A 26,610-nucleotide genomic window follows, 5' to 3' on the forward strand; every position below is an offset into this window, starting at 1 on the left:
TTGGCTCTAGGCTTGAGATGAGGATACTTTTGCCAATACTTGTCTTCAAGATGCATGCCTTTCCCACAAAGTGGGCACTTCGTCTTCCCTTTAGACTTCTCATTCTTCTTGTCCTCTTGCTAATTCTTGTTCTTGGCCTTTTTGTCCTTCTTGTTGTCCCCTCCCAACACTGAACCTATAGTAAAAGCTTGGATGGATTCGACTCCATAGAGTCCTATCTCCTTGTGTCGAGCATTATGTTCCAAAATCAGTGAGACAAGCTTCTCCCGAAGGATAGTATCCTAAATTCTGTAGGTAAGCAAGCTAGTGTAGAAAATATCATACTTAGGAGATGGAAGATGAGTCAAGAGAGTCATCACCATATCTTTAGGTGATATTTTCTTGCAAAGAAATGCAAGTTCATCCCATGGTTCCCCCATTTTGTTGATATGATCGTTCATGGAAGGAGAATCATCAACATACAACATTCAAAGTTTCTTCACAAGGTGATATGGTGTGCAAAGGTCTTGACCTCATACAAAGAAGTTAACTTGGTCCAAAATCCTGCTACAAAGCAGACTCAACAAACATGTACAAGGACTAAATCCTAGCAGCTCATAAAGAGAAAGAAACCAGCTTGAGATTTGAGCCTATCCCAAAGAGCCACCTGCCTAGTGGACAATTGATCCAATATGAGGATCCTCCACTTCATGGGGAATAGGGTGAGTAACAAAATCCCATAAGTCGAAGGTATCTAAGATGCACTCCACTTTGCAAGACCAAAGGAAGTAATTTGTGCCATACAAATGATCCCTCTTGAGCAATGAGGGAAAGACAAGCACCTACATAGAGGGTGCCATAATGGGCAAGCACAGTCCTTCAATAGAACCTCATATAGAAACAAAGAGAGAAGGTGGGGTTGTATGAGGCCTTAGCTGCTCCAATCTTCTTGACCTATGAGAGTACTGATCTATGTTTGATTGAGGCTCTGATCTTTGATCTTCTTTGCATTGATCCTCACGATCATTACGGTCTTCATGACAATTTCAATGATGTGAGAGTTGGTCTTCTAAGCTTTGATGGTCCTCCTCACTATCATCAAAGCAAAGGGGCCAGCGATCGATTTATTCTTTAAAGTATCTACACAAATACACAAATAATCTATTGTGTTTCGATGATGGGCTGCCAAAATGGAGGAGTGGTCAGTTACATTGCTGCAAAACAGGATTTAAATGCTCCCATATGCTGGAAATAGCTTGAACAGTGCACAGATTTGTGTTTTATGTAGGTGAGGCTGGGAAATGCTGTCGCCAGCAGTGATGAGTGGTTGCCCATTGATGGCTGTTTGACACATAAACCTGCACAAAAACAGCAAGATAGGTGCGGTCTCCTCTTCATAAAACCTCCGGCTTCTCTCTTTTTTGGCAATGATCCCATGTGAGAGTACATGATGGAAGAACACGAGCATGAAGAGAGAAGGAAAGAGAGGGATTGACATGAATGCAAAAAATAGAAGGAGAAATCTGCACTGATCTGAAAATAGAATGCTGAATACAATGTGGACTAATCAGTCCCTGCACGCAATCTGGTGTCGATGATGACATTGGATCAGACTGATGATGGAGAAGTATGCAAGCTAATGGAGGTAGAGTGCTGATCTGCAAAACAAGATGACTGCCAAGTGTGGGGGAGGTCTACTATAGATAGTGGAGCAGCCCCCAAACTGGCCGACTATTGCAAAAAAAAAACAAGAATTTGGCTGGCTGTGCCAAAAGATGACGTACCAGCGAGACAGTAGGGTTTGCGGGGAGGAACACGGAGTGAACTCGGCGAACATGGAGAATACAAGAGAAGAGAGAAGAAACTCTGATGAATGAAATGATGAAGTTTGAATCATGGAGTGAATGTGATACAAGGGAACAAGGGTGCCGTAGCACAAGGAAGATGATGAAGACAGCCACGAACCACGAACCGCAATGTCCTCCTGAAGGGGTGTGAGGGTAGTGGAGAGGCTGGAGAGAAGAGGTGATGGACTGAATGAATCAGTCGTAAGGAATGAATGAGAAAGTGGCCTATAAATAGGCATAGTCAGTCTAAGATGGCGCCCCTTTTTGGGGCTGCAAACCCTGAACGCAAAACCCAACACCCCCTCTTAGGCCCAAAAAGGGGAACAAGAGAAGAGTGAGGTGGTGAAACCAGCCTTCCTTCTTGGAATGGGTGGTAATAACCTGATCTAAGAGTTAATTACAACAATAAATAAATGCACATAAAATAAAACACACTCTTTACCATAACATTCTTGGACAGTAGACTCCCTCTTGGCCCCAAAATTGGCGCCTCTTGCGGTATTTCTTTAGCTTTTATTCAATTGGAAGGAGTACAACTCGAGATTCTTCAATCTCCTCATGCTAACCAATTGCTCTTGCTGTCATAAATGACCAGCAAGCCTTTTGGGTCATTTACCCCTTGATTTACCCAAGACTTCTTCTCCAATTTGACCCTTGGTTGACCAAATGCTGCCCCAAATCAATTCGGGATGGGCTGGCCCTTGAAATCCCTTGATAATCTTCAATTATTAGCTACTGATTTCAGTCCCTTGAGCCTTCAATCTCTGGCATGGATCCCAAGGTGGTTGCTAAACCCTAATTTCTGCTGTAAATCAGGGTTTACTACAGAAATTACAGATCAGCCCACCAAAAATGGCTGAGATCTCCTCCGAATGGCTAAGAATTGCAAAGAATAGCTGAGCATAGGCTGAAGGAGATGAGAGAATGCTGTAAAGAGAGAAAATTCTGAGATTTGTCGCGAAGAACTGATCAAAATCAGCTGCCGTCCTGCTGTACCAGCCCCAAACAGATGCAGCAACAACAATAGGAGCATCAGAGACTGTGATCTTCAGGAGAAAGTGCATCAGCAGCAATTGCCAGCTTCCCAAGGTCAAGAACATGCAATCTCCATCACCAAAATGGTCTCCAATGGCTAGGAAATGGCCCCAAAAGCTGGCAGCCACAGTCCAACACCTCTTTCCAACAGCTCCAAAATGAAAAAATGAGATTTCCCTCTCCCTTCAGCCCTATTTAGCCTTTTTCCCACTTGCATGGAAAAGTTTTGCCAAGTGGCAGCTTTCTTAATCCATTTTCAGTCATTTCCAGCCATTTAATTAATTTTCATTCAGCTCTTAATCTATGCCCAGAAAATTGATCTTGCCCATCCAAAAATTAATTGGCTAGGCCATTTGCAACCTAAAGTGGTCCCATGCATTAATTGACCCTTGGACAAGCATTAATCCATTAATTAATGCCTGGTCCCTAGTGTTACCACTGACACTTAATGGCCAATTAATGGTCCTAGGGGCAAACTGACACCAAAATTCACCTAGAATCTAACAAGTGTAACTTGTTACAACTTTTGCCTTTGACACCCATCTTTTTCACAGGGTCCTTGGCCTTCAACTGTGAAAAAGTAGCTTGCACCTCACATGTGCATCTTTTAATTGCACATTTAACTAATCCTTTAATCAAATGTCAATTAAACATAAGCAAAGCATCAAATTTTCACGTCCTCATGACAGACCACCCCCTTGAAATCCTTGCAATCGTCCTCAATTGCACTGTAATGTGTCAAAGTAAACAATATTGTAGTGGAATTTTCACAAGGCATCATAATCAACGCAACATTGGCCACTGCTGACTAACTATCTCTTATGCCCACCATTTGCTGAAAATTTCCACCCAGCATAAACATAGCATAAAGCTCAACAATAGTCCATAACTGTTGCCAGAAACTCATCGGATGCATCAGAAACTCTTGTTTCTCAACAGTGCTAACTACACAATCATAGTAAAGTATAAACTGAGCCAAAACCATGGCTGAATTGTCAATGGCATTCAATACACATGCTGCTATTCATAGAACCAGCTGAATACCACTGAAACTAATGATCATACACTGAAAACCAGCACTCGATAATCAGTCTCTTATGATCATAACTTGATGCAAATGTACAGTTTCAGAGCTGCAATGAAAACCATACCCATCTGCATACATACCACAGTGACCAATATACTGAATAGTAACCTCATGGCAGACATACTGTCAGCACAGTACCTTGGATGCATGCTGAATACATCCGAGATCCACTATACACGAGAGCAGTGCATTCCTGGAGGAGTGGAAGTGCTACCTCCCCCTTGAGTATCAGGTGATACTCTAGACCCTTGCCCTGCTGAACCTGAAAGAGCCCGATCCAAAGTTGGCTCTAACTGAAAGGCATCAAGGTAAAGCTGCAACAACTGAGGATGGTCTGCCAAGTCATCCTCTTCTATCCATTTAGCATCCATTGGTAAACAATTGTGAAACTTCACCCAATAGCTTATGGAAGCTTTACCTTTGACCTTTTCTTTTTATGTGCCAAAATCTGCTCAGATATCAATATCTCATTCAGCTCCTCTACACTGGACTGAATTTCAGCAAATACATCCTTAGGCACATCAGCATAAAAAGGCCTCAACAAGCTCACATGAAAGGCATAGTGTATCCGCTAGTGTAGAGGCAATGTCCATGATAGCCACCATTAGACGGAGAATTTGCATGACCAGCACTTCTTCCTTGAGCCCTAAAAGCACGACAGCGTACCGATGCTTGCCCATATGCGTGATTTTGCACACCAGGCATCATACCGATGCCGCCATACATCGGATTATGCATTCCATGAGCCATACCCGAGTACATTGGGTTATGCAAGCCATGCATTGGTTGCTGAAAGTTATGGGGAAGTGTGCCATACATTCCCACATTCGGTCGCTCACCCACCATAGCATGAAAAATTGTGCTACCACCAAAGTAAGCTGCCTGCCCCAAATTCTCATGCAAACCTTACTGTCCAAAAACCATAGGATTAGCATTTACATCATGAACTTGCATTTGCATTTCTTGCCCAACTGGCACCAACTGCTTTTGACCATGAGCATCTTTAGGAGCATCTTTAGGAGCATCTTGAGAAGGCTTTGGCTTGTTCTTTGGTGCATCTGACTGTCCCGAAGTTCTAGAAGAGGATTTTCTCTTCTTGCCCTTGTTGTCCTTCGTAGGAGTGTTCAAAAACCGAGTAAACTAAGGATCTTTTGCCAATTCAACAAAGATATTGGCTGCTGCCTTCATTCGATTCTTGAATGCATCATCAAATTCCATTTCCCCTTGTTTACCATCATCCTCTTTCTGCATTGAGGGTCCAACATCTTGGCCTTCAACCACATTTTCAGCATGTTGTCCATGATTCGTGCCTTGTCCAAGATCAGGCATTGCATTTCCTTCTTCCCCATGTGAAGGTGCATCATGAGAGGCATCATTACTGCTTAATTGCATCCCATTGTATGAAGACATCTTGCTGTAATTTCTCAGCTGAGCACAAAGATCAATACTAGCACAAAGCTTTGGCTTGCAATTAGGTGCCTCGGACCCACCAAATCAAGAGATTTGATGTATCTCGGCAATTGAACCATTAAACTAGCCTTCCTTCTTGGAATGGGTGGTAATAACCTGATCTAAGAGTTAATTACAGAAATAAATAAATGCACATAAAATGAAATACACACTTTACCATAACATTCTTGGACAGTAGACTCCCTGTTGGCCCCAAAATTGGAGCCCCTTGCGGTATTTCTTTAGCTTTTATTCAATTGGAAGGAGTACAACTCGAGATTCTTCAATCTCCCCCTGCTAACCAATTGCTCTTGCTGTCATAAATGACCAACAAGCCTTTTGGGTCATTTGCCCCTTGATTCACCCAGGACTTCTTCTCCAATTTAACCCTTGGCTAACCAAATGCTGCCCCAAATCAATTCGGGATGGGCTAGCCCCTGAAATCCCTTGATAATTTTCAATTATTAGCTGCTGATTTCAGTCCCTTGAGCCTTCAATCTCTGGCACGGATCCCGAGGTGGCTGCTAAACCCTAATTTCTGCTGTAAATTAGGGTTTACTGCAGACATTACAGATCAGCCCACCAAAAATGGCTGAGATCTCCGAATGGCTAAGAATTGCTAAGAATGGCTGAGCATAGGCTGAAGGAGATGAGAGAATGCTGTAGAGAGAGAAAATTCTGAGATTTGTTGCAAAGAACTGATCAAAATCAGCTGCTGCCCTGCTGTACCAGCCCCAAACAGATGCAGCAACAACAATAGGAGCATCAGAGACCGTGATCTTCAGGAGAAAGTGCATCAGCAGCAATTGCCAGCTTCCCAAGGTCAAGAATATGCAATCTCCATCACCAAAATGGTCTCTAATGGCTGGGAAATGGCCCCTAAAGCTGGCAGCCACAATCCAACAGCTCCAAAATGAAAAAACGAGATTTCCCTCTCCCTTCAGCCCTATTTAGCCTTTTTCCCACTTGCATGGAAAAGTTTTGCCAAGTGGCAGCTTTCTTAATCTCTTTTCAGCAATTTTCAGCCATTTAATTGATTTTTAGAATTAATTAATTCTGAAAATTAATTCAGCCCTTAATCTATGCCCAGAAAATTGACCTTGCCCATCCAAAAATTAATTGGCTAGGCCATTTGCAACCCAAAGTGGTCCCATGCATTAATTGACCCTTGGACAAGCATTAATCCATTAATTAATGCCTAGTCCCTAGTGTCACCACTGACACTTAATGGCCAATTAATGGTCCTAGGGGCAAACTGACACCAAAATTCACCTAGAATCTAACAAGTGTAACTTGTTATAACTTTTGCCTTTGACACCCATCTTTTTCACAGGGTCCTTGGCCTTCAGTTGTGAAAAAGTAGCTTGCACCTCACATGTGCATCTTCTAATTGCACATTTGACTAATCCTTTAATCAAATGTCAATTAAACATAAGCAAAGAATCAAATTTTCACGTCCTCATGACAAGCGGAGATCCAATGCTACATACTGAAGAATGCTCATGCAGCAGGTGCCACTTGGACAATGTCCCTCGTGGGAAAATTGGTTACTTGCCCAAGCGCCCGAGTACAAAGATGATGAAAACATGCAATGCATAGGAGGAATGTCAGACTTTGTGTGGTACCGATAACCATAAGGATATGCCCGTAGTTGATCTCGGGAGGTGGCTCCATGCTAACCAAGTGACCAAGGCAAGAAGAGAAGAGGAGGAAGAAGATGTAGAGGATCCCTAAGATCCAAGATTTCCACCGGAAAGGGAACATGCAGTAAAGACCAGTAGACAGAGTGAACTGGAGAACACAAAACACAACCTCGGGAGAGAAGCCACTAGCTCCGTGCATCCATGCTGGAAGGAATACGAAGGTCTCGTCACAAAGTCGCGGTTGAATCTCCAAGGTCTTGATCTAGGTGGTACCTAAAGATCTTGGGTATCGGTAGAAGAGATGATTGGTCGAAGATAGCCACCCCAAGAAAGTAGAGGATGGATGAAGAACTTCATATGGAGGTTCCCCCTTTGAGGTGGGAGGTAGAGGGGCCCCCGCTGAAGTCGAAGAAGAAGTAGATGCCCCCTCTGAGGGCAAAGAAATAACATCCCTCTTTGAAGTAGATAGGGAATCCAAAAACTCATGGATCACGGATTCTGAAATGTCTGATGATGAAGTGCCCGGTCGTGCTGAAGAAGGTATCTGGGGTGCTGAAGAGCTCCCAAAAGTAGCCTCTCGAACCTGAGTAGTCGAGGGTGGGAAAGGGTAGGGCTAAGAATGAGCAAGAGGTGGGCAACAGTCCCTGTCTCTCAGTGGAGCAGACTCGGTAGCCAAGGAAGAAAAAGGAGTCGAGTAGCCACTGTCTCTCGAAGGAGCGGACTGACGAGAGGACAGTATCAAACAATCACTGTCTCTCGATGGAGTGGATTGCAGATCCGTAGGTCGAGGAAGCCATTGTACTTGAAAATAAGCGGGAGAAGACTGCCATTGGCATTGCGACGATCTCCAGGAGGTCGTAGCGCCAATCGATTCTCCATGTGCTCGAAAGGACTTAGTGTGCATTGGATGTTGCCTTGAGAATAGTCCTCTGATAGCCAATGTAGAACGATCTCTGTGGCCCAGAAAGGAGAGGTGGCACAAGGAGTGCTTGGTGGAAGACGCATATACTCCAAGGGGTTGGGGAGCAAAGGTCGAAGTCAGCAAGCATCGGTGGTGTCTCCGATGATGCCACAGTAGGAGTACCCAATAGTCTGGTTATCTGTTGGTAAAGAAGCCATGGATACCAGTGTGCCTTGCTAAAGAAGCAAGAGGTCAGCCACCATGAACCACGAACCGCAATGTCCGCCTCAAGGGGTGTGAGGGCAATGTGTGTTGAAAAACCCTTCACCCTTCACCCGCACTTTTTGCATTTCTGTGTTTTGCGTTTAGGGTTTGTAGCCCAAAAAGGGCGCCATCCTAGACTGACTGTGCCTATTTATAGACCACTCTCTCATTCATTCCTTACGGCTGATTCATTCAGTCCGTCACCTCTTCTCTCCAGCCTCTCCGCTTTCCCCACCCTCGACTACTAAGGTTCAAGAGGCTACCTCTGGGAGCTCTTCGGCACCCCATATACATTCTTTAGCACGACCGGCGGCACTTCCTTCATCATTAGATATTTTGGAGTCCGTGATCCTTGAGTTTTTGGATTCCCTATCTACTTTAGAGGGGGATTCAAAGGGGGATGTTATTTCTTTGCTCTCAATGGGGACATCTACTTCTTTGACTTTAGCGGGGGGCCCTCCACCTCCCACCTCAGAGGGGGAACCTACTCCACATGAAGCTCTTCACCCATCCTCTACTTTCTTGGGGCTGTCTTTGACCAATCATCTCTTCTACTGATACCCACGATCTTCAGGTACCACCTAGATCGGAATCTCGGAGATTCAACTGCGACTTGGTGACAAGGCCTTCGTATTCCTTCCAGCATGGATGTACGGAGCTAGTGGCTTCTCTCTCGAGGTTGAGTTTCGGGTTCTCCAGTTCACTCTATCTACTGTTCTTTACTGTAGGTTTCCTTTCGGGTGGAAATCTTGGATCTCAGGAATCCTCTACATCTTCTTCCTCCTCTTCTTCTTCTTGCCTTTGTCTCTTGGTCAGCATGAAGTCACCTCCTGAGATCGAGTACAGGCATATCCTTATGGTTCTTGGCACCTCACAAAGTCCGACATTCCTCCTATGCATTGCGTGTTTTCATTATCTTTGTACTAGGACGCTTGGGCAAGCGAACAATTTCCCCACAAGGGACATTGTCCAAGTGGCACCTGCTGCATGAGCATTCTTCAACATGTAGCATTGCATATCCACCTCACTCTTCTCTTATTCCCCCTTTTTGGGCCTGAGAGGGGATGTTGAAAAACCCTTCACCCTTCACCCGCAGTTTTTGCATTTCTGCGTTTTGCGTTTAGGGTTTGCAGTTCCAAAAAAGGCGCCATCCTAGACTGACTGTGCCTATTTCTAGGCCACTCTCTTATTCATTCCTTACGGCTGATTCATTCAATCTGTCACCTCTTCTCTCTAGCCTCTCCACTACCCTCACACCCCTTCAAGAGGACATTGCGGTTCGTGGTTCGTGGCTCTCTTCATCATCTTCCTTGTGCTACGGCACCCTTGTTTCCTTGTATCACATTCACTCCATGATTCGGAACTTCATCATTCCATTCATCAGAGTTTCTTCTCTCTTCTCTTCTCCTCTCCATGTTTGCCGAGTTCACTCCGTGTTCCTCCCCGCCAACTCTACTGTCTCGCTAGTACGTCATCTTTTGACAGTGTGAAGCATGAACCGCAACGTCGGCCTCAAGGGGTGGGAGAATAGTGGAAGGGCTAGAAGTAAGTTGCTAGTGGGAGGAGGATGTGACCAGCAGTAAGAGGTTGCAACCGATACAAAAACGCAGGTGAAGAGAGAGAAAGACTAAAACGCAGGCAGGACAGCCTGCAAGAGAGAGAAAAACTAAAAACGCAGGAAAAAACAACAGCAGTAGTCAATATGCTGAAATCAGCTTCAAACAGTGTGTGATATAGGCTGGAAACAGGTGCCAAACTGTTGTAGACAGCAATGGCCAGCTTGGACCGCGATGTCCTCCGCGTCCGGGGTGTGGGCAACAAGCTGAAATACCTAAAATTTACAAAAATGAGATTGTTTTCTGAATGGAGAGTGATCAGCAACAGTCCCTCTACTGTAAATAGCTGCAAACTGTGGGTGGAAGGCTGGAAACATGCGCCAGATTGTAGATGACAGCAAGGGACAACTGAGATTGCAATGTCCTCCGTGAAAGGGGTGTGGGCAACAAGCTGAAAACACCCGAAACCTGCAAAAACGAGATTTTGATGCAGTGGAAGAAGAAGAGAAGTGGATGCCAAACCCGCCACTGGTCTTTGCCTTCACTGGAGTGGAGGATCTTTGCCGCTGTTTGAGCAGATCTAGCTCTTATACCATGTCAAAAGATGATGTACCAGCGAGACAGTAGGGTTTGCGGGGAGGAACACGGAATGAACTCGGCAAATATGGAGAAGAGAAGAGAAGAGAGAAGAAACTCTGATGAATGGAATGATGAAGTCTAAATCATGGAGTGAATGTGATACAAGGGAACAAGGGTGCCGTAGCACAAGAAAGATGATGAAGATAGCCACGAACCACGAACCGAAATGTCCTCCTAAAGGGGTGTGAGGGTAGTGGAGAGGTTGGAGAGAAGAGGTAACAGACTGAATGAATCAGCCGTAAGGAATGAATAAGAGAGTGGCCTATAAGTAGGCATAGTTAGTCTAGGATGGCGCCCCTTTTTGGGGCTGCAAACCCTAAACGCAAACGCAAAAAAACAAAAACACAAACTATGGGTGAAGGGTGAAAGGTTTCTCAACAAGCTGCATCTATCAGTCAGCAGTGGTTGATCAAAAAGCCGATTGCCAACACTAAACAGGGTGCTTCAGTGTGAACACACACCTTTGGGAAGCCTAAAACTGAATGCACTGAGCTGGATCATTGATAGCCACTGTGAACCCACTACGTTACTCTAATGGAGCTCACTACTAGGCGATGGCAAGCATGAAAATTGCAGGCTAACAAATATGTATGCAGAAGTTGACCCCTGTCTCCTTCAATGGAGCTCGCCCTGACTAATCCAGACCTCTGCATCTAATAGGGCTTTCCTTATTGGTGCATTGGACAGTTACAACACCTCAATTTGGATAGTCTAGAATTTCACATTGTCAGATAGTGATGGAGCCCATTTGGACTGAAGGTTTCTTGGGATGTCATTATTTTGTTGAGATTCATAAGTGGATCTAGGGTGATTTATTGCAAGAGTAGATGTCTTGCTTGTTAAGCTCATGTTTAGAGGCTACCTTCCAAGCAAGGAGCTATGGAATGTTGGCTTAGGTGTGGGGTAACGAAGCGCATGAGAGAGAGAGAGAGAGAGAGAGAGAGAGAGAGAGAGAGAGAGCTATGGATGATCATGTGCGAGGTGCTGATGGCTCATCTTTGCACACACCTCAAATGCAATCTTATGCTCAAGTTACTAGTCAGTTGGATGACTCACAAGAGTCAGATTGGGAACATTTACTTGAATTTGAAACTCTTTGCTTGGAGAATATGTGGAATATAACCAACATAATCTTTTGGACTTTGATGAAGAGGATGTTCTTGATATGCATGTAGACATGAAGAAGGTGTTATTCTCTTTTTCTTCTTTCCACAAATGAGGTGTTATTTTGTTTTTCATTGCTAGAATCCCCATGTTCCCTTAGATTTGCTTGTGGCTACAAGACATTTTGCAAGTGAATTGTGTGAAGGAAATCTTTGTGGATCCTCAAAGTTTTTATGAAGTCATATTGAAATCATCTCATAACCATGTGAGCAAGCTCCCTATGTTCTCTGATAGGCATTTGGTCCATGTTGTTCCTTGGCAGCCTATGGCTAATTTTCAATAATTTCTTAATCAAGAATGTCCCATTGGGTGGAGGTTGAAGGCTGCCTAGCTATTTACTAGCCACTATTGAAAGATGCCATCGCTGCAATTGGAAAGGTTTTGGTCCCTCCAAGTATTTGGAAAGCTAACAGAAGCTAATTGTGTATGCTTTGGGACACAGGATGAAAACAACCTAATTGGTTGCACATTAATTCTACATGCATGTATCTTTTGAGATTTCGACTCAAATGAGTCGTGTTTGCTGATTATTGCTTCTCTTGTGGAAAACTAGGTCATTGTATGGCTGAACATCCTGATAAGTAAGAGAGCTGCACTGAATTGAATAATGATTCTAGCATGCACCATGATGGTTCTGGCTTGGCATTGAGTACAGGTGCTCTCCTTGTTGAGTGAGACGGAAAGCAACCAATTTTGCCATCATCTGATACTAAACCTTGTTGGACATCCTTAATGTGCCACCATTCAAGAAGTCAAAGCTAGATGAACGCCCTAAATTTGAGGATACTATACATCAAAGAGATAGAAGAGCAGTAGAAAAAGAGAAAAAAGGCTACAAACTCACAAGTAGAGAAATGGAGGGTGTACAAGAGAAAAAGGATAGAAGAAAAAGAAGTAGAGCAGCTAAAATCATTAGAAAATGAGCTTCTTGATCTACTTGCAAGTGTGAATCCATAAGGATATCAAGTGAATTGATTTGTGCCCACCATGCAAAGCAAGTCCTCGCCACATAGGCCAAGTTAACTTGTACACTATAGTGGCGAGATAGGCAAACTACCGAATTGCCAGCACCCAACAAAATGCTAGAGAGTGAAGTGATGGATGAAATGTAAGAGGCCAGGGCATCTATATTTAGACATATATGGGCCATCACATGAGGTCACTCAAGAAACCCTGATCACCACTGAGGACCCAAAACACAAAGTAAGTGGGGCACCCTAGCCACTAGAGACTGGCCAACCACCCCAAAGTGCCAAAATAAGTAACCTTATCCCTGGGCATGCTGATGTATCTAGACTTGAGTGGGCTCACAAATATAAAGATGCCGAAAGAGTCTTGTAGATCTCTAACAAGATGGCACTTTGGCAACTGCACTTCAGTGGAAAATAATTCCAAGAATGCCAATATTCATGCTCCAAAGAAAGAGCAGAGCATTTACAAAGTTGAAAGTCTTGTGAAGAGATTCTAATAGACAACTTTAGACGATGAAAAGCTATATTACAAACTTGACAATGTTACATAACTAATTGTCCACCTAAAGAAAATGCATGCCATATTAGAAGGCTATGTTACAAACCTATACATCAGACAATCTTACTTTAGAAACCGAACGTGTTTACCTAGAGAAAATGTATACTATCTTTTACCTGCGATTACTAAATCAAACATACAATTAGACACTCTGATTAGAGTACTAAGTCTTGACACAGAAAATCAGCATGTTGCTGAACTGAACCAAATTAACTGTTTTACGAAGTCCTACGCAGAAAAAATCAATATGTGGCAGATCATGCTAAAGTAAAGATGTGATCTAGCATTCCCAACTACTAATATCAAAACAAGCATTACAAAAATAGCATTAAAACCACTCACAGTGGATCACTTTTCAACAGATGGAGGAGGCAGTTCAAATGTTCAGAGTATTAAAATTATCCTGATCTTAATACTACTGCAGCATATGATTGACCAGCACCTTTATCCACTTGTTGTATAGATGAAGTCGTGTGACCATTACCCTCTCACAAAGCTCTTGCCTTTCCTATTACAAACAATCAAACTTGTTTCATGGCGAAGGACCAGAACTCCAGTGTGTACAAAAAGCATGCTCAGAGTGCATTAACAAAAATACCTTTACAAGTACACTCAGAAAAAATTTGCTGTCTTGAGGCTTGTTCTCCACGCAAAAGCTGAAGTGACACTCATAATACCACAAAACTATCATTTTTATAACGTGATTAATCAGAAATTTCCCAATTTCCCATACATATCTATCATCCCCCCCACCACCACCACCCCACCCCCCCCCCTACCAAACCCACAAAAAGGAAAACAAAACAAACAAACAAAAGTTCAGAACATTCTTACTTATAAAACCAAGAGTACTGAGATGGGTTCATCTCATAAAGCTGTACAAGAACTGTTCTGACAGCTTTGTAAGTGAAATAATCCAGAAGATGCTGCAAGAAGCCAATAACCTAGCATAGTTAGATAAGTTTCAACATATTGTTTACATCTCAAGCAGCAGCCACAAGACAAGAAAACGCAAGAGAAAGAACCATAGTCTTGCACCAGATTCCATCTAGGACTGAATAACATTAATTGAGATAGATCATTAACCCATTAATTGATATTACTGAAGCATAATGCAAGTACAACTGAATGAGAGTGATAGGATGAAATGAGTGTGGGGATGAGAGCCTTTTATATGCTTACAGTAGGTGGTATTGGTAGGTGGCAGAGAGTGGAAAGGGACCATGGTATTCCAGCTACCGTGGTTTTAATCAAGCATAAATAAAGTGACCTAGTCTAAGATTTATTTGCAGTGTGATCATTTGCCTTGTTGTTCCATACAAAGAGGCTACAAAGCGGGTGTGATTGCACATTTCTCAACACCCCTCCTTAATCACAACCATAAAAAGCACCGAGTATAAAGAAGTTGTTATAAGTAGAACCTTGCAAAGTGTAGACATGGAAAGATCAACCATATAAAGCTAAAGGCCATCACAAGGCCTTATTAAGTGTGCAGAGGCTATGGTGCATAGGTTATATGAGGAGTAAAAGAGCTTATGGAAAGAACATTAGGCAAGTACACACAAAAAATCCAAAAGAGTCTATCAGAAAGTGAGGTGCAAAAGGACTGATGGGTCCTATTCTTTTGCTCTTAAGTGTCTTTTTCTTCTTCTTTTTCTTCATTGTTGACTTCATCTTCTTTGATTGTGGCAAGGTATGCTCTTTGAGTTCTTTTCCTAGCATGACAAGACTTCTCAATATGTCCAGTTCTTTTACAAAAGTCACAAATTATGTCATTCTTTCCTTTGTGCTTCACGTAGAGGAGTTGTTGGTCTCCTCTTCAGGTGCTTGCTTCTCCTTTGCTCTTGATCTTCTTTTCCTCTTCAAGGAGAGAGGCTTTGATGTCCATAAGCTTGGGCTTTGACATATTGATCAGTGTGGTAGACACATGATCATACTTAGGTGGTAGACTCTTGAGAAATACTCCAATGCAAATGTCTTCGTTCATCTTCAAATTAATTCTTGCAAGTTGTGTTAACAAGCTTTCTATATAATTTAAATGTGTTGCAATTGAGGTAGTGCTCTTCATTTCAAGCCTAAAAATTTCAATTAGAATACCATATTTGGAGGATGATTTATAATGTGCTTCAAACAGGGTCTCTAGCCGATCCCATGTTACTTGAGAGGTTTCACAATCATCAACATGATGAATGTAGTGGTCATCAACTTCAAGCTTGATAATCGCTTGTGCTTTATCATCATTTTTCTCCCATATTACTGAGAGTGCACCTTCCCTTGGCTTTTTCTCTTGGTCACTTGTGATTGACCACAAGTCTTTCTTCATTAGGATGAGTTTGATCCGTGTTTGCCAAGTGTAGAACTTAACACCTTTGAATCGCCATGAAGGTGAATTTGTGACCATTTTGATGGTGGGAGCAGCAACAAATGTCTAAATTTAGACCAATAAGAGAGATGAGAATGATTGTGTCAAAGGACACAAGAGCATTAGTGTCAATCAACACTACTTGAGTATCAAGAAATACTATGCTTGAAGCTTGATGTTGATTCTTGATGCTTGATCTTCGAGTTGAATCCCCTCCTTGCTACTATCTTGCCTTAGAATTGTGTATTGTAGCAGATCAGAGTGTCAAGGTTATGATTGAGCAATTGAGATTGAGCTTTAGTGGCTATGGCTGATTAGGGTTTTGATAGGGACCTGACTGGTTTTTCCTTCGCTGTAGCTCAATGCAACGGTCATTAGACGAGATCTTTGGTGGAGAGGTAGCTTAGGTGGCAAGCTTTGAATGCCCTATGGTAATGACTGACATCGTGTTGCATGCTAGCTAAACGAAAGTATGACCAAGGGGCGCAAAACAGGCAATGAGCAGGAAATCGAGCAATGCCAGGGCAAGGAAGCACCAATCTTGTGATTTGAGGTGATAGGCCGTTGTGCTTGGAGTCAAACAAGATTTCTCTAGAAGAGAGCTCATGGAGATATTGCCTAGTTTGAGAAATTCAAGTCCTTCAACTGAGGTGGTTGGCTATGAAGGTAAGTGAGAAAATCAAGGAAAAGAGAGGGAAGCCAAAAATTCAAATTGCAACTAATCCAATGACCTAACTAATGCACCTAATGAAGGATTAGGATTGCTATGGCTCCGATACCATGTAAAAATATTGAGGATGCATGCTAGGGTGGATCACTGATGAGCACAAAGACAATCATAATGGACCATAAGTAATGACAAAAGAGAACAACTAATATTACTAAAGCATAATGCAAGTACTCCGAATGAGAGTGATAGGATGAAATGAGTGTGGGGATAAGTGCCTTTTATAGGCTTATAGTAGGTGGTATTGGTAGGTGGCAAAGGGTGGAAAGGGACCATGGTATTTTAGCTACCAAGGTTTTAATCAAGCATGCATAAAGTGACCTAGTCTAAGGTTTATTTGTAGTGTGATCCTTTGCCTTGTTGTTCCATACAAAGAGGCTACTACAAAGCAGGTGTGATTGCACATTTCTCAACAAAGTGTGGTATTCAATTGGTTTCTATGGGCAATAGAGTGTTATTGGAAGCCATTAATAGTTCAGCCATGGTTTATGCTCAGCTTATGCTTTACTATGGTTGTTGCTGCCCACCATTCAATCCATCCTTGTCTTGTAGGTTTTGGCCATCAGCCCTCTTCCACTAGCTATCTAGCCCCTAGCGATTGCTACTATATGGTCTACACCTTTCACCCAGCCTCCCACTCCTACCGATGATCAGCTGCCATCATCTTCAAGCGGTTACTTGTGTTTACCAGTTCCAGCCCTAGAAACTACTGCATTCTAGTTTCCAGCCTGCTGCCCTTCCATTTCCAGCATCAACCTGATTTACATTCACATCTACAACAAGCCGTTTTTACTTTTTCAGCACTTTTCTTCATCAGCCTCTGCTCTGGATGGTGGTTACTGCACTCAGGATCCGTCTTCAGTGAAGAACACACATCGATACTTCCCTCAGTCCACTCCCACAAGAGCCACTGGCTATGGGATAGCTCTGCCCTTGAGCATTCTATACATTTTCTCATTTATTTACAGCATTGATTCATTCACTTCAAAGTTCTCTTTCTTCTCCGTTTGTGTTTATGTTTTTATGTCTTGCATTTAGGGTTTGCATTTATTGTGCTACTGTCTGAGTTATTGTGTTTCAACCATGTTCATACATTCCATGTTTTCTCTGTGCAAACTCTAGCATATCTTCAAATGCTATCAGAGCCAGTGCTCTTCTAAAGAGCATCTTGTGGCTATTGTGGAGAGCTTGGTTTTGTGTGAGATACATGAATGACACATAACTGATTCACGATGGCCCAAACAACTCCATCTTCAAATCCTTTAATGCTTTCTCAAGCTACTTCTTCAATGGAAGCCCTGAGGAGGCATTATGATCTTGATTTGGAAAACAACACTCCATCTACTAACTTTTCTTTTAGGGATCATTCACAATGGCCCAACTCTTCTTCGTCTCATCCTCCATGAGGTGTCAAAAATGACTAATAGAAGAAGGCTCTAATACCATGTCAAAAAATGGCCATGAGACCACAGAGACGATAGGGTTTGCGGGGAGAAACACAGAGTGTATATGTCAAACACTGAGAGAGAAGAAAAACTCAAAAATACAAGAACACGATGATGATACACTAAATCATGCTATGAAGGAAAGCTGATACAACGAAGCCAAAGCTCGAAAGATAACTACATTGTCTTGTCTAACTCAAGCGGCAACACCTGTGAGAATTTGCACATCGAAGGGAGCAAAACATAGTTCTCCAGGCAGTGGGCCATCAGAGATGAGAAAGATGATCACAAGCTATGAAGGGAGCAAAGCATGTCAAGAAGTGGCTTGGGCAACAAAACGCAGATCCCAAAGTGTGTCAGAGCCGACAAATGCAGGGAAAACAACCCAAATGCTGGCGCCAAGTGGAGTATGATGACCTCGAATGTAGAGGAAGTCCCCAGGCTGCAAAACGCAAATACTTGGGGTGTGTCGGGCAGACACTAACTAGAGGGAATGCCTCTAGATGCAAAACACTGATTACAACAAGACACCAAGTAGATGGGAGCTGACGTCAGCTTGTGAAGAGCCTTCGAATGCAACAAACACAAATTGTAGGATGACACCAAATTGTTGGAGACTGACTCCTAAAGGTGGAAATTTGACACCTAATGAGGGAAGATGATGCCAAGGTAGAAGATGGTGGAAGAAGGGCACGAACTATGATGTCCTCCGATAGGGGTGTGGGCAGCAACAACGTGGAGAGAGAAGAGTGTCGAAGTGATGGAAGAAGAGGGGTGAAGAATGACTAGAGTGGGCGTGGTGGTGCAAGAAGCATGAAATCATGGCCTATTTATAGGCATATACTGCCTAGGGTGGCCCACCACTGAGTGGGCACCCACTAAAAAAAGTGACCAGAATGTGGATACTAGCCCTTTTTGGGGCTGTTAGTGCGAAACCCTAAATGAAGTGTGTAAACTGAAGAAGTGGTTTCTCAACACAAGGTACATCTCAATTGGAGCACTTTGTTGACAAGACTGATAAAGTTGAGGAAAGACTATCCACACGAGAAACAACCAAAAGTTCAAATTCTTCACAATCAAGCCCAGTGGTGGCAGGTTCATACAACCCATTTTTATGAGTCTGATTTTGTCTATCACCTCTCAGTTGAGGAAAGACCATCCACTCATGACACTACTAAAAGTTCAAACTCTTCATAATCAAGCCTAGTGGTGGCAAGTTCATACAACCTATTTTTATGTGAGTCTGATTTTTTCTATACTGCTCCTTTGGGTATGTAGGAACCAATTGTAAGTCATCATGGAGATCCAAATTGGTACTGGTATAGTTGAGGAAAGACTATCCACTTGAGACACAACTGAAAGTTCAAACTCTTCACAATCAAGCCTAGTGGTGGAAGGTTCGTACAATCCATTTTTGTGTGAATCTGATTTTGTCTATATTGCTCTTGTTTTGCAGGAACCAACTGTAAGTCACCATGGAGACCCAATTTTGTATCAGTATGGTTTTGAAGAAAACTCTATGTTTAGAGATGTTCCACAAGGTAATCTTTCATCCTCTGTGTCATTTGAGTATGAGTTTGGTGCTTCCCATTCACATTCACATTTCCTACCCTTCCCTCCCGCATTCACTTCACATTTAGATTCCTCTTCTTTCAATATAGACGCTTATTTTAGACCTATAAGAGGTTATTGAATCTTACCACACATTGTCTTTGATGCACATTAAGGTTTTAGACCGTCACTAAACACTCAGATATATACCACCCTACACCCTAGTACATCATTAATGAAAATGCCACCCTTTAACACTGTACCTTACACACTCGCAAAAGTGCATTACTCTCTATCATCCAGTCCTGTTGTGTTGAGCTAAAACACCCTTTACAGCTGATTAGCATTTTAAAAGACCCCGAAACACGCTTAATTAATGAAAAACACAAATATGGTAAGTGGTTCGAGAGAGTTTCAGTGGTCCTCCAAAACCCTAAATTTTTAGGGCACCCTTCAACATCTACAAATAGACAAGCTGCTCACCATTCATCTTCATCCCTTTAGTGCAGGTTCTTACTCCTCTGTTGCGTTTGGTCCATCTACCATCGCCAATCCACAAACTGCCTCCTTCTTTGTGCGTTCAACTCTCCATCAATCAAGTGATAGGTGGCAACCCTCCTTAGTCATTAAATGTTAGCCCTACAGTTTGTGTTTCGCCTTTTCACCCCCAGGCAACAACTAGTGACCAACTTCTCCTTGTTGCCGACCATCTTCTCCCTACTAACGGTCATCCTACAGTTGCATTTGTAACTTTCTCCTACCCCCACCTTCCTTGCTATCGCCTTACTCATTTAACCCTCCAGTGATCAATGTTTAGTGTTTTTTCTTGACTTCTACACTTTGATTGGTGGTCATAGCACTTGGGATCCACCTTCAGTAGACATCACTCTCCGACACTACATTGCTCTGCCCTTGGGCATTCTGTACACTCTTACATTCATTTACAGCATTCATTCACATCAGAGTTTCTTCTCTCTATGTTTGCCTCTGTGTTTGAGTTTTGAGTTTTTGCATTTTGTATTTTGCATTTAGGATTTGAGTTTTGCTTGTCTCTGTCTCTGTCTTTGTGTTTCAATCTTGGTCGTACATGCTATGTTTCCTCAATGCAAACCCTAGCATATCTTCACAGAGCCCCCCTCATACACATTGTATTGCCCTCCTTGGTTGCTCAAACACATGAATTCCCATCTTGTGTTGATGAATTACCTACTTTGAAGGAAACAAGGAGAGGAAAGGAATCACCTCCACATTTAGACCCAATTCTGTCTTCTCTAATTGACCCTAAACAAGGGCCACATTGCCATGCTGCTGGTTAGTCTTCATCTTTAAAGAAAAAAGGAAGAGGTACACTCATACCCTCACAAAGTCCCTCTTGGCACTTCTTGCCTAAAAAGAATAGGTTTTGTATTTTTGCCAGAAACTGGGCCATGTGGATAACAATTGTCGCTCAAGGGCTAAGGGTCTTAGACCCACATCCAAAGTTACCTCATCCCCAACTAAGGGTCTTCTACCCACACCAAAGTTAAATCCAATCCCTATTTACTAACCAACCTCATCCCCTTCCGACAATGATAGTGCTACTCCAAAGAGGTTGAGAGGGGGTCTTCTCCAAGGAGGTAGCGTAGTTTCTCCATCCCTTAGTATCCATGTTCATCAATGGTTGGCCACCTTTGTGATGGATCCTGAATCTCCCCCTCAATCAGTGCCTCGTAGTATCTTTGACTGGTTTGGTCATTGCCTTCCCTTAGGCTAGTCTCTTAAAGAGTCCTAGGTCATCCTTAGGAACCTTAGGCCAGTTTCCTTTAGATTAAGCCATACTTTTTCAAGTCTTCTCTTGCACACTTCCTTCTTTCATTTACTTTCATTGCATCTAACACACATTTAGCTCTTTTTCTTCATTTAATATAGCATCAAAAGCATCTCAATATGGAACATTCAGTATGCAAATTTCTTGACTTTTTCATGCTGGGTTTTGTATTTCAATTAGGACTAACATTGCAAGTATTTCACCGGTCCTACCTGGGTAGAAGGTTTAGTTTTTCGGTTCTTGCCTTAGTGAGTATTGCCTCCATCAGCATGGAGACAGAGATAGTATCTTTTCTCTCGAGCTTAGGCATGCTCCTTTCTCTCTTGGCATCCATTTTTATTTCCTTTCAGTTGGGGCGTTTTTTATCATTTCACCATCATTGCCTACACTATTAGTTTATTTTTCATGACAAGTAGACTACTATCTTGCTGGTTGTGCCTGCACATTCTTGACTCACATAGGAGCCATCTCCTAAGGTTGAGTTTCAATCGTGCTTACGACACTTAATCAACATTGGAGCCATCTCTCACGATTGAGTATGGGCACATTGTGACTCTTTTGGTGGTGGCTAACTATTCCCCTTCTCTTCCAACTAGGGATGAGTGTTGGGTCTTCCTTCTTCATCCATTAGATCCATTTGCATTGTGGACAGCTATCTTGGCACTTCTTAACTAGCATGGATCCCTCTCGAGGTTGAGATTTAGGCTTGTCTATGCCACTTCGTCAGCACAAGAGCCCTCTCTCAAGATTGAGTACAAGCATATTCTACATATCTAGATGGTTGATTCTCCTTTAGCCATTCCGGTTAAGGGATGTTAGGTCTACCTTCACCACTCACATCAAGTTCCGCTTCTTCCTTTGGTATCAATATCCGTGGTTGAAAGGGGGTTCCTACCCTTCATTGGTATTCTACATTTGTCTTCAACATGGGCCTCCCTTTGCATTGCATGATCATCATCTTCTTTATACTCGCTACATACGCATTCTCATCACGTAGTATTACTCTGTGCATCTCATTGTGCAAAGCACCCCTACGCATACCTTGAGCTATTTTCATCGGTGATTCTTTCACCACCTTCCCACCACACATATATACTTTTTCCTTTTCCCTCGTTATCCACGTTCACGGATGGTTGTAATAACTTGTCTGTTTCACGATGTGGTGGATCTAACCATCCCTTTGTCAAAAGATGACATACCAGTGAGACAGTAGGATTGGAGGGGAGGAACAAGGAGTGAACTTGGCAAACATGAAGAAGAGAAGAGAAGAGAGAAGAAACTCTGATGAATAGAATGATGAAGTTCCGAATCATGGAGTGAATGTGATACAAGGGAACAAGGGTGCCATAGCACAAGGAAGATGATGAAGACAACCACGAACCACGAACTGCAATGTCCTCCTGAAGGGGTGCGAGGGTAGTGGAGAGGCTGGAGAGAAGAGGTGACGAACTGAATGAATTAGCCGTAAGGAATGAATGAGAGAGTGGCCTATAAATAGGAACAATCAGTCTGGGATGGTGCCCCTTTTTGGGATTGCAAACCCTAAACGCAAAACGCAAATATGCAAACTGCAGGTGAAAGGTTTCTCAACATCCCCTCTCAGGCCCAAAAAGAGAAACAAGAGAAGAGTGATGTGGAGATGCAATGCTACATACTGAAGAATGCTCATACAGCAGGTGCCACTCGGACAATGTCCCTCGTGGAAAATTTGTTCACTTGCCCAAGCGCCCTAGTACAAAGATGATGAAATCATGCAATGCATAGAAGATAGAGGATCTCTAAGATCCAATATTTCCATTGGAAAGGGAACCTGCAGTAAAGAACAGTAGACAGAGTGAACTGGAGAACCCGAAACACAATCTCGAGAGAGAAGCCACTAGCTCCGTGCATCCATGCTGGAAGAAATACGAAGGCCTCGTCACCAAGTTGCGGCTCAACCTCCAAGGTCCTGATCTAGGTGGTACCTGAAGATCCTGGGTAGCAGTAGAAGAGATGATTGGTCGAAGATAGCCACCCCAAGAAAGTAGAGGATGGGTGAAGAACTTCGTGTGGAGTAGGTTTCCCCTCTGAGGTGGGAGGTGGAGGGATCCCCCGTTGAAGTCAAAGAAGTAGATGCCCCCTTTGAGGGCAAAGAAATAACATCCCCCTCTGAACCCCCCATTAAAGTAGAGAGAGAATCCAAAAACTCATGGATCACGCACTCCAAAATGTCTGATGACAAAGGAAGTACCGTCGGTTGTGCCAAAGAAGGTAGCCTCTCAACCCTGAGTAGTCGAGGGTGGGGAAGGGTAAGGGTTAGAATGAGCAAGAGGTGGGCAACAGTCGCGCTGTCTCTCAGTGGAGTAGACTCGGTAGCCGAAGAAGAGAAAGGAGTCGAGCAGCCACTGTCTCTTGAAGGAGCAGACTAACAAGGAGACGGTATCAAACAATCACTATCTCTCGATGGAGCAGACTGCAAAACCGCGGGCCGTGGTAGCCACTGTACCCGAAAATAGGTGGGAGAAGATTGCCGCTGGCATTGTGACGATCTCCAGGAGGTTGTAGCGCCAATTGATCCTTCATGTGCTCGAAAGGACTTAGTACGCATCGGATGCGTCTTATTGCCTTGAGCATAGTACTCTGATAGCCGATGCAGAACAATCTCTGTGGCCCAGGAAGGAGAGGTGGCACAAGGAGTACCTGGTGGAAGACACATATACTCCGGGGGGGTGGGGAGCAAGGGTCGAAGTCGGCAAGCATCGGTGGTGTGTCCGGTGATGCCACAGTAGGAGCACCCAGTAGTCTGGTCATCTATTGGTAAAGAAGTCATGGATATCAGTGTGCCTTGCTGAAGAAAAAAGAGGTCAGCTACCATGAGCCACGAACCGCAATGTCTGCCTTAAGGGGTGTGAGAACAGTGTGAAGCACGAACTGCAATGTCCGCCTCAAGGGGTGGGAGGGCAAGGCAATGGAAGGGCTGGATGTGAGCTGCCTATGGGAGGAGGATGCGACCAGCAATAAGAGGTTGCAACCAATAGAAAAACGCAAGTGAGAAGAGAGAAAGACTAAAAACGCAGGCAGCAGGTGAGAAAAAGACTAAAAAAAGCAAGCAGGACAACTGCAGGAGAGAGAGAGACTAAAAACGCAGGCAGCAGGTGAGAGAAAGACTAAAAACGCAGGAAAAAAACAACAGCAACAGTCAATATGCTGAAATCAACTCCGAACAGTGTGTGATAGGCTGGAAACAAGCGCTAGACTGTTCTAGACAGCAATGGCCAGCTTGGATCGCGATGTCCTCAGCGTCCGGGGTGTGGGCAACAGGCTGAAATACCTGAAATCTGCAAAAACGAGATTGTTTTCTGAATGGAGAGCGATCAGCAATAGTCGCTCTACTGTAAATAGCTGCAAACTGCGGGTGGAAGGCTAGAAACAGATGCCAGACTGTAGATGACAGCAAGGGACAGCTAGGACTGCGATATCCTCCGCAAAAGAGGTGTGGGCAGAGCAAGCTGAAAACACCTGAAACCTGCAAGAACGAGATTTTGATGCAGCCTAAGAAGAAGACAAGTGGTTGCCGAGAACCCGCCACCGGTCTTTGCCTTCATTGGAGTGGAGGATCTTCGTTGCTAGGTGAGCAGATCCAACTCTGACACCATGTCACAAGATGACGTACCAGCGAGACAGTAGGGTTGGAGGGGAGGAACACAGAGTGAACTCGGCAAACATAGAGAAGAGAAGAGAAGAGAGAAGAAACTCTGATGAATGGAATGATGAAGTTCCGAATCATGGAGTGAATGTGATACAAGGGAACAAGGGTGCCGTAGCACAAGGAAGATGATGAAGACAGCCACGACCCACGAACCGCAATGTCCTCCTGAAGGGGTGTGAGGGTAGTGGAGAGGCTGGAGAGAAGAGGTGACGGACTGAATGAATCAGCCATAAGGAATGAATGAGAGAGTGGTCTATCAATAGGCATAATCAGTCTAGGATGGCGCCCCTTTTTGGGGCTGCAAACCCTAAACGCAAAACGCAAAAATGCAAAAATGCAAACTGCAGGTGAAGGGTTTCTCAACACCTTTTCATTACTTGACAAGCCACAAACCATCTATTCTCACCAAAAATAAAAAATAAAAAGTTCAATATGGTTCCATCCATCTTTACAAGTCTTGATAGGCCACTGGGCACCTAACGAGCATCCTTTGTCCAATACCTTGGCCTCTTTGGGGTGATTACTTGGGCTCCTTTGGTAAGATAACCATCACCTCTGTAGTCTTGGTAGGAAACTTTAAATTACCAAAAGTTTCATTAAATGGTGCACGGTCCTAGAGAGCTTCTATGTTTTGTAAGCAGAATGCTGATTTGGGAGGAACCTTCTACATCTATAAATCGACAGGCTACTTACCATTCAATCTCCCACCGTTGCCAGTGATCAAATGCCATAATCTTTAGGTGGTTAGACTACAACATTTACCAATTCCAACTGTAAAGACAGCTGCGTTCCGATTTGCAGCCTGCTACCCTTCCATTTTCAACATCAGCCTAATTTGCGTTTGCATTTACAACAAGTCATTTTTGTGTTTTCAATACTTTTCTTCATCAGCCTCTACTCTGAATGGTGATTACTATACTCAAGATCCGTCTCCGGTGGATCTCACACATTGATGCCTCCCTTAGCTAACTCCCACAAGAGCCATTGGCTGTGGAGCAACTCTACCCTTGAGCATTCTATACATTCTCTCATTTATTTACCGCACTGATTCATTCACTTCAAAGTTTTCTTTCTTCTCTATTTGTGTTCATGTTTTTGCATTTTGTGTTTTGTGTTTTGCATTTAGGGTTTGTGTTTATTGTGTTACTATCTAAGATATTGTGTTTCAACCGTGTTTGTACATTCTATGTTTTCTCTGTGCAAACCCTAGCACATCTTTGCAATTTTGATAGCAGTTATGATTCATTAATATTGGGACTATTAAATGTCCCATGGGGTTAGCACATTAATTGTGAATAGGCACTAGCCAGTTCTTGGGAAGGGTCAAATGGATAGCTAATTAATTTTCGAAATTTAAATTCTGAAAGTTAATCAATTGAAGAAATCGATTAGGCACGGAGATCGAGGCAAACAGTCATTATACGCAGTGAGAGAGACAGGGAGAGGGCGAGAGAGCTGAGTATAGAGTGAACACGTTTTTAGATACGATGACGAGTGTACCACTTTAGGTTTTAGATAGATATATGTATGAAAGTACAATGTGCTAAGGGTGTGTTCACACCCGTGCACATATAAAAGGCACAATGGCCCTTTATTCCCAGCAACCTCCCACCTAAAGGCAATGTGCCTTAAGAGGAGAAAAGAATCAGCTAAGTCTAAGTATATACAAAGCTGAAATAAATATATCTATCCAACTCCCATCATCTGTCGGCAATGAGTAAACCGCTTTGCTGGAAGACCCTTCGTGAGAAGGTCTGCAGGATTACCATCTGTATGCACTTTGACAAGCTCAATGCTCTTGCTGTCAAGTATATCTCTAATAAAGTGATACTTCACCTGTATGTGCTTTGTCTTTGCATGAAAGACAGGATTCTGTGCTAGCATGATAGCACTCTGACTATCACAATGGAGAACAGGTAACTCCGTGATTCCAAAC

At 43.3% G+C, this 26,610-nt stretch overlaps 1 protein-coding gene across 1 annotated transcript in view; it reads right to left on the reverse strand.

Moving 5' to 3' along the window:
* RBCX2 (Chaperonin-like RbcX protein) overlaps nucleotides 1-26,610 on the reverse strand; it is a 94,157-nt gene that overhangs the window by 25,374 nt on the left and 42,173 nt on the right. The window contains exons 2-4 of the mRNA XM_087682529.1: nucleotides 13,929-14,020; nucleotides 13,693-13,750; nucleotides 13,537-13,602 (exon numbers count right to left, since the gene is read on the reverse strand). Of these exons, the coding sequence (XP_087538655.1) occupies nucleotides 13,537-13,602; nucleotides 13,693-13,750; nucleotides 13,929-14,020 (216 nt within the window). The remainder of the gene's footprint in view (nucleotides 1-13,536; nucleotides 13,603-13,692; nucleotides 13,751-13,928; nucleotides 14,021-26,610) is intronic.

The sequence above is a fragment of the Lygodium microphyllum genome, chromosome 8 (genome assembly GCF_053477565.2).
Source record: "Lygodium microphyllum isolate KBCC chromosome 8, Lygodium_microphyllum_v1.1.10, whole genome shotgun sequence".
Taxonomy (NCBI): domain Eukaryota; kingdom Viridiplantae; phylum Streptophyta; class Polypodiopsida; order Schizaeales; family Lygodiaceae; genus Lygodium; species Lygodium microphyllum.